The sequence below is a fragment of the Balaenoptera ricei genome, chromosome 5 (assembly GCF_028023285.1).
Source record: "Balaenoptera ricei isolate mBalRic1 chromosome 5, mBalRic1.hap2, whole genome shotgun sequence".
Classification (NCBI taxonomy): Eukaryota; Metazoa; Chordata; class Mammalia; order Artiodactyla; family Balaenopteridae; genus Balaenoptera; species Balaenoptera ricei.
The window spans coordinates 29,350,282-29,363,061 of record NC_082643.1 but is presented as its reverse complement, the minus strand read 5'-3'; the positions used below and the strand labels follow the sequence as shown (position 1 = coordinate 29,363,061).

Below are 12,780 nucleotides of genomic sequence, written 5' to 3'. Positions count from 1 at the left end.
AGCACCTGACGTGCTCTAAAGTTGTGTCTGTCTTTCGTGTGGTTCTTGGGTGGAAGGGCAGAGGAAGCATGTCCACGACTCCATTTGAGTGTCTTCAGGCTTGCTTGTTGCTCGCTTTGGGAGTAAACCTGATCTTCTTAATTCCCCCAGATATTAGTAGGCAGGACGAGGCGGAGGGAGAACTCAGTGAAGGAGAACACTGGTATGGGAACTCTTCAGAGACGCCGTCGGAAGCATCCTATGGAGAAGTCCAGGAGAACTATAAGCTGTCCCTGGAGGACCGGATCCAGGAGCAGTCCACTTCCCCCGACACCTCCTTGGGAAGCGGGACCCCCAGCAGTCACACGTTGGAGCTGGTGGCACTGGACGGTGAGGTCCTGCGAGACCCACTGCAGTGTCCAGATCACCTCTCTCCCGGCGTGTCTTCTTTGTGTGATGATGATCCCGCGGGCTCCACCAAGCCCTTGAGCAGCAACTTGAGGCGGCTGCTAGAGGCCGGGTCCCTCAAACTCGATGCCACAGCCACGGCCAATGGCAGGGTGGAGTCCCCAGTCAACGTCGGCTCGAATCTCTCCTTTTCCTCACCGTCCCACCATGCCCAGCAGCTCAGCGTGCTGGCCAGGAAGCTGGCTGAGAAGCAGGAACAGAATGACCAATACACTCCAAGTAACCGTTTCCTATGGAATCAAGGTAAGTGGTTGCCAAACTCAACCACCACCTGCGGCTTGTCCCCGGATTCAGCCATCCTCAAACTGAAAGCTGCAGCCAATGCTGTTCTGCAGGACAAGTCGCTGACCAGGACGGAGGAGACCACGCGATTTGAGTCCTTTTCCTCCCCTTTCAGCTCCCAGTCTGCCAGCTCCACCTTGGCAGCTTTATCCAAGAAAGTCAGCGAGAGAAGCTTGACTCCTGGCCAGGAACACCCGCCCCCGGCCAGCTCTTTCCTTTCCCTGGCTTCCATGACCTCCTCAGCGGCCCTTCTGAAAGAGGTCGCAGCAAGGGCTGCTGGGACCCTTCTGGCTGAGAAATCATCACTGGTGCCTGAGGACCCTCTCCCGCCACCGCCTTCAGAGAAGAAGCAAGACAAAGTGACCCCGCCGCCACCTCCGCCACCTCCGCCACAATCCTTGGAATTATTGTTACTCCCAGTTCCTAAGGGAAGAGTGTCTAAACCCTCCAACTCAGGTATGGATGCTTTCATTTCCATCATCTTGTAAGTCTTTTTTATTTTTTTACCTGTCATTTGCAACGTCTAATTCATTGCCTTCTTCGCTTGGGTTCCCCATCTGATCTGAGGCAGGAATAAAAAAGCAGGAGCATGACAAAATATTTTAAGTAAGCAGCCTAGGGGGTTCTTTCATGTATGTGTGACACAAAAAACTTCACCAATAGCTTTAGTTATGAAAGGTAATGAATACTCTTAGAGACATACAGTACTCCTCCGTTGCATAGAAATGATTTTTTTTTCTTTTTCTTAGCAAGTTCCGGCTAGGTCCACACAAGATATATTTAATAGGGGAAGATCAAAGCACCTTTGTCATGGAGAGCATGGCATCACTGAACAGAGGGGAGAAGAAAAACTCACTGCTTTTGAAACAGTTGACAAGAGAGAGCTTACCGTCCTACTGCCTCCATGACAAATGGACTTTTGTATCAGCAGTAGCTATTCTGCCCTAATGTACCACACTGTATACTTTCCTGTTAGCATTTATATTAATTTTTGGTGGAACGTAAGCCTTGACTTATCTTGTTCTTCCATAATTTCTTGTCACACAAGAACTCTGAAGAGTATTGTCATTCAGATATAATCAAAGCATTTCCTGCAAATGCTTTATTTTATTCCAGTCCAATCAGATTCTGAAGGAATGTGCATGTGGAAAATGTGAATCATGGGTTTTTCTTGTGGAGACGGTCTTTCCAAAGGAGAAGTGGCCGTTTTATAGAGCCTTGACATTCACAGTTATTCATCCGAGGGAGAAATTTAGTCACTTGAGTCCTCACAGTGGAAACATCGTTTCTTGTACTGGTTTGTTTCTAAATTATGCCCATGGTAAATGCAGGGTCCCAGAGATGGATATATGGAGTTTCGGATGTCTCTTGAGGATATCCTGCCAGACTGGAACAGGAAGTGGGCCATGTGTGTCCTCATCAGTAGAAATGCTGCCATTGTGTGTGTCTAGCCAACTTTTGATTATTTGCAGCCATGTTGATGACAGGGGCTTAGAATGGCAAATAATTGACTGAACAATCACAGCTAACATCAGTTTGATGCATTTATGACAAATTTCCATTTAAATTGCTGAGTGAGCTATATGCCCTCATTATAATTACTTGAAAACTTGTGTAAACAGCAGAACAGAACTAGGAAAATGGATATGTGGAACTTTTATGACTCTTTAAGTGATCCAAACTGCTCACTCCAGGGTTTCTGAAGTGTCAATAAAATCCTGGAATGTTGATTAATTCTGAGTTTCCCTACTCTTCACTTCTCACTCGCCATCTGGGGAAATAAAGAGAGAAATGGCTAAAATTAGGAAATGGGAGACAAGCAGAGGGAGTGGGGTAATTTTGCAAGGGAATAAATCACTCCTGGTTTATAGAAATTTCATTTAGGGGTAGCAGCAGAAAGAGAGGTATGGCTATCTAAGTAAAATGTCACTTTATAAGTATTCTCCATCTGGTTATTAAATAACTGTATTAATGATGTTTCTCCTGTAAATTCACCTGGACATTAGTTACTTGGAAAAGCTTACACAAAATTAGTAATAAACTTTAGATGGCTAAAGGCTTGGAAAGAGGGAACTGATAAAACTCTCTCCTGACGGCAGACTCTAATGGCTTTGTAATTTTCAAGTGTCTTGGGTGTAACCAGCAATAGTTATGAAGTGTGATCTTTTCACTCAAGTGACTAGATGCACGTGAAGAGGAGAGAGAGGTCACGAGCTTCCAGGGTGGGCGATAGACTGTTTGCCTGTTTTGTTGCAGGATCTACACTCCAGGAATGAGATGTGCTCCCTTTTTGGTTTAAATGCACTTAATCCGTGCCCATACCTCCACAGGCTTCTCAGCAGAATTGAATATGGAGATCTATAAGAAATTGATTTTTTCTTTTTTCTTTACTGAATTCATTCTGTTGCTGAAACACTTAATATTTGAATCAATGAACATGTTCCAACTGAAAGAGGAGAGAAAAGAACTTCTCAGAATGGGGCTCTGCCACCCCTTTTGCTGATGGACAGGGACCTGTGCCCCCTGTTTTGCACATGCCTCTGTTCACAGTGCAAGACTTGGCAAAGCAGCTCCATTGACTGAGTGATTGTATTTAAAAAAAAAAAAATTCATTTGGTAAAACTCACGCAAGAGAAAAGATCGCTGCAAAGAGAAACACGAGGGCTCTTGAAATGATCCCCTGTGTGTCCATGTGGGCGCATCCTAAATTCAAGTTCTGTTTCTTTAGAACTTTTATTTATTAAACCATAGTTGATTTACAATATTGTGTTAGTTTCAGGTGTACAGCTTCAGATTCTTTTCCATTATAGGTTATTACAAGATGTTGAATATAGTTCCCTGTGCTATACAGTAAATCCTTGTTGTTTATCTATTTTATATATAGTGATGTGTATCTATAAATCCTTTACTCCTAATTAATCCCTCCCTTCCTTTCCCCTTTGGTAGCCATAAGTTTGTTTTCTATGTCTGTGAGTCTATTTGTTTTGTAAATAAGTTAGATTCCACATATAAGCGATATCATATGATATTTGTCTTTCTGTCTGACTTACTTCACCTAGTATGATAATCTCTAGGTCCATCCATGTTGCTGCCAATGACATTATTTCATTCTTTTTAATGGCTCAGTAATATTACATTGTGTGTGTGTGTATATGTATGTATGTGTATATATATATACCACATCTTTATCCATTCATCAGTTGTGTGTGTGTGTATATGTATGTATGTGTATATATATATATATATATATATATATATATATATATATATATACACCACATCTTTATCCATTCATCAGTTGATGGACATTTAGGTCGGTGGACAAGTTCTGTTCCTTATTGCATGGATTGGAAATAGGAGAGGGGGTGCCTCTGTGCACTTTTCACTTAAAGTGAATGTCATTACTTCCCAGCATCCTAACTGGATTAAGGGTTAAGAAGTTGATAGAATATCTGATTTTGTTATTTACTTTGTACCATGGAGAGATAATTTGGCTGATGTTACTTGAATCACTGGTTTTTGAATCTGAGGAGTGGAAGGGAAGGTGGGTCTTCTCCGTCTGCCCCCTCCTCTCCCTTTCTCCACACGGTACTGTTGGTTTCAGGACCACCTGGGGGCTGGATTTGGATGTGACTTGACTTTACCTAAAAAGCATTATGGGAATGCAGTGAGAGCTGTCACCCACACCTCTAAACAGTTCTCGTGATTATTTTTTTCCTTTACTTTAGAAAGAAATCTTAGTTTAATTCAAAATAAGTAGGTGGAACGACTTCTCACAGCAGGGAAAGGGTTTCTGTTGCCTACTACTTAAATAAACAAATAATAACCAAAAAAAAAAAAAAATCCACAGAAATAAGTTACACACCATTCCGATTTCAAGGGGGGCTTTACATTTTAAAGCTGTTTCTCAAAATGTTGCAAAAAGGGCATATAAAGTTGATTCTGGAGTTACAAAGGGAGATGTGCTAGAAAAGCTAGTCCTGTCTTGAGTCATTTAGACACTAGCATTTCTTTGACCTTCTTTAGGTCACGGGAAGTCCAAACCATGGAAAAAAAAAGTGTCTTTTAGGTCTGCCCTTATTTGTCTTATTTGAACAGGATTCGGTTGTTGCCAGGTCATGGTGTATTTAATTCCTTAAAGAGTCCACCACTCGATAGCCGTTCCCCCTGCAAGGAGAGGTGACACTGGAGGAGGAGGTTTCTTTCATGTGACCCTGCGCCCCGGCACATGCCACACTGCTCCTCTGAAAGGGGACATGATAGAGAGAAGATCATGTCCATTTACTCTAAAGATAAATGTCACACATTGACTCAATTCTCTTTGAAGCTACTGTTCTGTTGCAGCTCAGAACAAAATAAATGGTTTTTATTTTAAAGACAAAGTTTCTTGTAGAAGGCCAACAAGATTCCCAGGATGCCAGGCTCCTGGTTAAAAGAAATCACTAGGCGAGTTTCCGAGAGAGTGTCTCCAAAGCATCTTATTTTCCTGAGTAAAATTTAAATATGCTTAGAAGCAAGCTGGTCTCATATAGCTGAGAGCTAAGAATATTTCCTGGGTCAATAGATACAGTTTTCTGGCTGCTGTTTTTATTCCTGTTTGTGAGATGTTATTAACATTATTGCAAAAGCAGAGAAAGTCCAGGAAGGTCAGGTCACCTCTTCTGATACTCCCCTTAGGTCCATTGTTATTAGAGCCGTAATCTGGGGATGATCGCATAGAGGGACTTCCTTAGAAAATTCACTTTTTAATCAAGATTCAGAACTATCTGTCACCGATCTCAATTATATTTCCCCAGTGATTTAAACTTAGACTGCTTCTAGATATCAGACTTCTCTCTTAGTTTTACTGAATGCTTACCAGTTGTTAAAATATGCATCGACTATCTTGATGTCAGTAACAGCAGAAAGACCCTGTGACATCCATTGCCAACATAGGTTTTGTTTCCCTGAAATAGGAGTTGAGAGACATGCCCAAGAAATTCCATGGAAAGATGTTAAATCCATGTATATGGTTAGGAAGGAGGATGATGGCTCATCCTACAGAGATACGCACTAGTAGGTTAGTGGGCCTAGAGGGGGGACGGATGGTGCAGGGATTAAACACACCCAGAGCCACCTGGCGTCTTAAACTCCTTCGATGTGTATGGAAAGGTCTGTTTGCAGAAACGACCCACTTGCAAATTATCTTGCTGCTTAGGATATAACAAGGCAAAGTTTGATTTCAAAGCCTACAAAACAATTACATTTGTTGAAAAAATGACCTACCTTGAGTTACAGCGATTTAGTTAAAAGCCTCCATGATTTTTTTTTTTTTTAACCCAATGAAGTTTTTATGTATAGACAATAGGGCAGAGCACCAACCGGACATGAAGAGATTGGCTGTCATCCCCACCCTTCCACTAACAAGCAGAAGGACCATAATAAGCATAAATCTCAGTTCAGTTTCCTCAACTGTGCACTGAACTGGTCGGAATTTATCCTCCCAGATTGTTTCGCGCTTTAAAATTCCTTGCTTTTGCTTTCTTTATTTGTCTATCAACTCAAAATAAAACTTTTTCTGTTTTTGAATTAAATATGTTGCTTCTTAAAATTCCCTATCAAACCTTCTGCAAGATTGTCTCTCTGCCTTGGACAGATCCTGTCCATTGTAAATAGATGACATATATCATTGTACTTTATTAATGAGGTAGTCACACTGCATGCATTTTTAACATTAGTTGCTCCAAAATTCATTTTGAAAATAAGTGAGCTATGAGTATGTGAACATCTCTATAAGTATGTGATCATCATGGTTTATATACTCATTCTTTCAACATGTGTATTGCCATACTCTGTGAAAAGCATGCGCTCTTGGGTTAACATACTTCCGCTGGGACTTACTGGCAGCTTCCTGGACCTTTTTCTTCCATTTCCAGCCCATGTTTCATTTTTTGATACTCTCTTGACCCAGCCCTTTCCACTTAAGTTCAGTATGGTCCAACACACAATGACTGAATTGTACTTGGTCCCCGGCGTTGTTTTCGATGCTAGAGACACTAGGTAAGGACTTCCAGCTCTGCCCTAGCCAGTTCCTGCCTCCACTCTCTTCTTCTTTTCTCCTTCCATCTTTTCCATCTTTCTGTTTCCCCTGCTGAGCTGAATTTGGCCATCAGAGTTCTGCACAAGCTGAGCTGGACCTACCTGAACAGCACAGTGGATTGTTGCTGAATTTTATTTCCTCTTGGCTCCGGGAATAATCTGCCATGTTGGGCCAAGCCCTGAGCTACATATTTCTTATGTGATGTCAGTTGTTTAAATTTACATCTGCCTGGGGGCTTCCCTGGTGGCGCAGTGGTTAAGAATCCGCCTGACAATGCAGGGGACACGGGTTCGAGCCCTGGTCCGGGAAGATCCCACATGCCGCGGAGTAACTAAGCCCATGCGCCACAACTACTGAGCCTGTGCTCTAGAGCCCGCAAGCCACAACTACTGAGCCCTTGCGCCGCAACTACTGAAGCCCGTGAGCCCTAGAGCCCGTGCTCTGCAGCAAGAGAAGCCACCGCATTGAGAAGCCCGCTCACTGAAACAAAGAGTAGACCCCACTTGCCGCAACTAGAGAAAGCCCGCACACAGCAACAAAGACCCAGCGCAGCCAAAAATAAATAAATAAATTAATTAATTTAAAAAAAAATTTACATCTGCTCTGGTGGTAAGTGTTCTGCTTTGGAGGGAAGAGTTTATTGTCACTACTATTCTTACCATAGCTACTACAGATAGCCTCCATTTACTGCATGACAGGCCTTTTACACACATTTAGTATTGCTTTTTATTCCAATAATATTATTGCTTATAAAGAGAAAATGTTTTCTCCAAGGGAGCAAATTAGCAGCTATCCATCCCACCAGGTCTAGCAGCATTTGGTGGAATTTAGTTTTGTTTGCAGTGGTACTAACTAGTGGTGTATCTGGGGGAGGTTGTTCATCGGACAGTTGTAAACTAGGTAAAATTATGAACACTTCAATCCTGTTGCCTCAAGAATGTGTGGTTCATTCCGAGGAAGTGGTCGTATTTCCTTAGGCTCGAAATTTGAGTGAAATTTACAGCTGTCAGTTCCTTGAAAATATTTTGGCATACAAAATAGAGTCCATCCTTACTTCCTCTTTTCTCTAAAGTAGTTAACAACATCGTATACGCGTGGAGGGCATCCTACTAAAATATGAATTTTTTTAATAAATAAAAATGCAGATATTACCAGGGGAAATTACTGGCCAATTTTTAAACTCGATCTTTGTGTTCTGGTTACTTTTATCACTGGCTTCTGTCTTCCTTTCCTGCAGCGATCAGTTAAAAATGTCAAATAGATACAGGAGTGTAGCTATTTGACCACATATCTTGCTGTTAGTTTCTCTTCAGTATGAGTATTTGAATTCTTTTTTCCCGGTCAATCCAAGGACACCCTAATTTGTGCACCATGCATGTATATTTTGATATTAATTAAAGCTCAGGAAGCATAGCTCCCAAATAAGATACATTTATATGAAATATGAATATGCAGGGTTCAATGTAGCATAGTCTGTGATCCATTTGCCATGTAGAATACGTGATTAGGGTAGGGGCTGGGAGGGCGTCAGTAAAAAATAGGAAGCCTGTTGATCACATTAGGCAAAGCAAGTTCTCTGGGGGAAGCCAGCAGTGTTCCTCTTGTCAGTAAATGCCCTTCGATGGCCTTCCTATGATGTGCCAGGAAATCTCAGGTCAGTGGAGGACATCTCAGTTTTTCTCTCCTCTCCCAGACAATCGTGTAAAATTAGGCCGTTTAGGGTTTAGACGGTAGGAAGTACTTCCTGAAGATGGGAATTAGTGGAAGCCTCTTTGTGTATCTCTTTCTTACTACTTTGATGTTCTTACAACCCCAAGTAAACATCATCATTTCCCCCCCCTCTGGCTTATGACACTAATCTCACCTAGGGGCCTGATTCGGTCTTTTCTCTCAAATCTGTTGTTCAACATGTCATCTTTGTGATCAGGGTATCAGAGTGGAGGGAGTGACAATGCAGGATTGAAAGTGAGAGGCCGAATTAGGGATAGGTCAGGAGAGGTCAGCAGAGGCAATCAACAACGAGACGCAGCAGGAAAGCTCGCTTGGGTTTATAAAAAGCGTGTTTATAGGCCTCTGCGAAGTGTGCTTTTCCTAGAGTAAAAGGAAATCCTCAGTCCCCACCCCATCCCCCAATCAAAAAAAGGAAATACTTGTGATGGAACACATCACAAGGAGAATTTCCAGACTTGAAGGGTATATTTTCAGATAGAGGATTCTTTTTCCAGGTGCTTGGTTGAGCTAACCAATATTGCTTACACCTGTAAAAATGGCATCTTTGGCGTGCCCCGACTTTATTCCAGAACTCTTCTGATTCCATCCATTTTAAGTGGCTCTTTGCATGTGGAGATTCAGTTGACTCCATGAATACATAATATGATCATTTTAAAGTTTACACTTGGGAATATTTCCTTTTAAAATTATGAAAGTAATGCATATATTAAAAAATTCCAATGGTACAGAGGAATATACAATGAAAACAAAAGTTTCCCACCATGACTCCTTCCCTTTAATCCACAGTCCTTTAAAATGAACTGCTTAATGTTTTCCTGGGTACGGTTCTAGACAATTCTCATACAAATAAAACATCATTTTTTTAAAATAAGATATCATTTTTTTGTTTCATTTATTCATCCCATTCTTCCTATTCCCCTCTTTTTTTTTACTTTTTTTGCTCAAGTATTTAAAAGCAAATCCCAGACCTCATATTCATTTGCTTGTAAATATTTACATATATATAAGGACTTTAAAAACAAATAGCCTCGATAACTATTACAACATTTAACAGGATCAACGATTGCTACATGGTATTATGGAACACCTAGGCTATAATCAGTATTTTCTTAATTATCTCAAAAGTGTCTTTTTATAATTGCTTTGTTCAAATCAGGAGCGAAATAAGCTTCACACCTTGCGTTTGCTTTATATGTCTCTTAAGTGTCTTTTCATCTATAACCTCTTCCCTTCTTAAAATGCCAGTTGAAGAAACTGGGTCATCTGTCCTACAGAATGTCCCACATTCTGAATTTGGCTGATTCCATCCCTCTTGGTGTGTTTAACATTTCTAAAAAACAACCTGTATTTCCAGTAAATTTACTAGTTATCTAGAAGCTTGATTAAATATTTTGTAAGAATATTTCATAGATGGATTATCAGAGGGCACACAATGTCTGTCCCATTTTTAGTGATGTTGAGATTAATGGTTTTAGGTGTTGTCAGCTTGATTCATCCTTTAGAAAGTCCCCTACCAACCTTTCACTTAATGGTCTGAGAAGCAATTGATTCCTATTTTTTAGAAAATAAAAATAGAATCTCCCTAGACACATAGTTTCAATTCTTGCTTTATCCACCAACTCTAATATCTTGGACATGTTTCTATATTAGCATCTATAGGTCTAGTTCATTTTAAAAAATGGTTTCTCATCTTTTATTTCATGAGCGTATTACAACTTATTGAATCAGTTTGGAAATGTTCCTGATCCCTCATGATTAAGAACAGACAGTCTGAGTCCTTAACTCTACTCGTTTTTAGTTCCTCTATCCCTAAATCGCAGAGGCTAGTGTGGCCCTGAGCAGTATAAGTTGATAGACCAGATGTGTAGCAACAGAGTGTCACAATAGACACCCTCCCCTTTGGGGCTGGTGGAGGAGAGAGTGATCTCAGCTTTCCTTGGAGGAAGTAGTTGGTTTGTTGGCTTTCCTGAAAAATGGAAGCATTTGCAGCTACCCGGCTGTAGCTCTTCCCAAAGTGAGTAGTGGGGCCCAGTCGCCGTGCAGAGGAGGGCAGTGCATCTCAGTGGCCACCAGAGGGACAGAAGCAAGAGGGTGGCAACCTCTGACCTTAAGACCCCCTGATGGCCAAACTGGCAGCAGCATCTGCTGAAGCCGAAACTGAACAAGTCAGCAGTAGGAGCCTGAAATTTGTCTCCACTGGAGTTGGGCTTGTGAGGTTTATGATGGCTGTTTGGTTTTCACTGTGGTGTTTTTCTCGGTCCCATTTGACTTGTCTTTATTTCTTACCCTTTTCCAAGTTCAGGAATTCAGATGTGAACTCGAGTCTGGCAGTTTCCTTCAGGAAACAAAGGCTCTGAAGTCAGGCTTCTCTGGGCTGAGCTGGGACAGATGCCCTCCGAAGTGTGGGATGGCCTCTGGAAGCAGGGCTTTCCCAAGGCAGGATGATCAGATTCTGAAAAATGGAGGCCAGATGGAAGTAATGAGATGAACGTGGGTTTCTACCTGAAGAAAAGCAGTAATAAAGCTTCCTCATGGATATAAAGTCTTGGAATGGCAAAAAACAAAACAAAACGAAGCAAAAACAAACAAACAAAAAAACCCCCAAAAACCCCACAAAACCCCAAAACCCAAAAAACCAAAACCAAAAAAAACCCAAAACCAAACAAAAAACCCCCTGAAGCCCCCCAGTTCCTTGTTAGTGTTCTTTATAGAGCAATGCATGTGAATTAGCGCTGGACGCAATGTGCCTTTTTGTTTTCCTTAATTTTCCTGTCTTTCTCCTTCTTCCAAGCCTCAGAAGAGGAAAGCGGAAAGCCTTTCCAGTGCCCCATATGTGGTTTGGTTATAAAAAGGAAGAGTTACTGGAAGCGGCACATGGTGATTCACACAGGTTTAAAAAGTCATCAGTGTCCGCTCTGTCCATTCCGGTGTGCTCGCAAGGACAATCTCAAATCCCACATGAAGGTAAGCCACCTGCGGATGGGCCTCACAGCGAGGCAGGCACAGCCAGGGCCCTGGCACAGATCCATGCCCAGAGCTCAGTGCTGAAAGGCAGATTGCAATGCCAATGAAGCACATTGAAAAGGATCTTGTAAAGGATTTCATTATAAGCATCTTCAAGTCCATTCGACAACCCAGAACTTAAAGCAGAGAGCAGCTTCAGTATCCAAATAATATACGTAGTGTAGAACCATCCTTTCCTATTGGGAAGCAACAGCCTAACCTGGCCTTGCACGGTGATGCATTTTGGGGCACTAGGAGGAAAAGTTAGGGGAGAGCAAGAAGCAGGGAAAGACGGGTTCAGGAAGGACTGCTGGACCTGCCCCCCTTCCTGGAGGGAATGCCCTCTTCTGCTGTTGCTTTGCCGTCCAGCTTACACACCCAGAGGCACACCCAGAGACATCTTATAGGGAGCGTGAGGACATTGAAAGACACCTGGGCTTTAACTTTCACCCTGTGGGAGACTTGGGGGCCACTCCTGACAAGACTGAGTCCCCTTGAGGCTGACAGTGTTTGAGCCGTCATAATTCCCGGGATCACACTTAACAAACATCTAAAGACATTGTTTTCACTGTCCTATTAGGAGCGACTGGGGGGCTTGCGCCTGTAATGAGCATATAGGGAATTGACTAGACTATGTGTCACTCCTATGTGAGCTGGGGGGAAACTTTTTAGCAGACCCTCTTAATGCTAAGGAATGCAAAGAGGAAACCCAAGAGATCAAAAAAGCATGGCTTCTGAATTTGACAGGTTTGCCTTTAAATCTTATTGTGTAACTTACTAGCGAAGTGGTGAGCAAATGAGTCTTTAGACTTAATTTTCTCATCTGTTAAATGGGAATGATTATGTTCGTCTGGAAGGGATATCATTAATATTTAAGGAGGTATTAGCAAAGTATCTGACACAGAAATGTTCAATGGTAGTTATTTAATTTCAATAGCTATTGTTGAACACCTTAATAATAATAACCATCATTTTCACTGATGTTTGCAATATTGTCTCACTGTTGACATTATTTATAAAGTGTTTACTTTCCTGCCATAAGAAGTAGAGCATGTGTACATAATTTGCTTTTTTCAAAATATTGCAGTCTTATCCTTCTGAATAGATCAGTAATCACTGTTTAGAATTGTTGATCTAAAAAGGTATGATCAGACAGAACCTCTACTGACTTTAGGAAATTGCTTGGAAAATTAAAAAAAAAAATTAAAGCCATGATATAATTTGTTTTCTACCATTTG

At 41.6% G+C, this 12,780-nt stretch overlaps 1 protein-coding gene across 3 annotated transcripts in view; it reads left to right on the top strand.

The window, feature by feature from the left end:
• The window catches only part of ZNF827 (zinc finger protein 827), a 178,355-nt gene that overhangs the window by 36,616 nt on the left and 128,959 nt on the right, over positions 1-12,780 (top strand). For all 3 annotated transcript variants that reach the window (XM_059922572.1, XM_059922571.1, XM_059922573.1), the window contains exons 2-3: positions 151-1,185; positions 11,331-11,503. In XM_059922572.1, the coding sequence (XP_059778555.1) occupies positions 151-1,185; positions 11,331-11,503 (1,208 nt within the window). The remainder of the gene's footprint in view (positions 1-150; positions 1,186-11,330; positions 11,504-12,780) is intronic.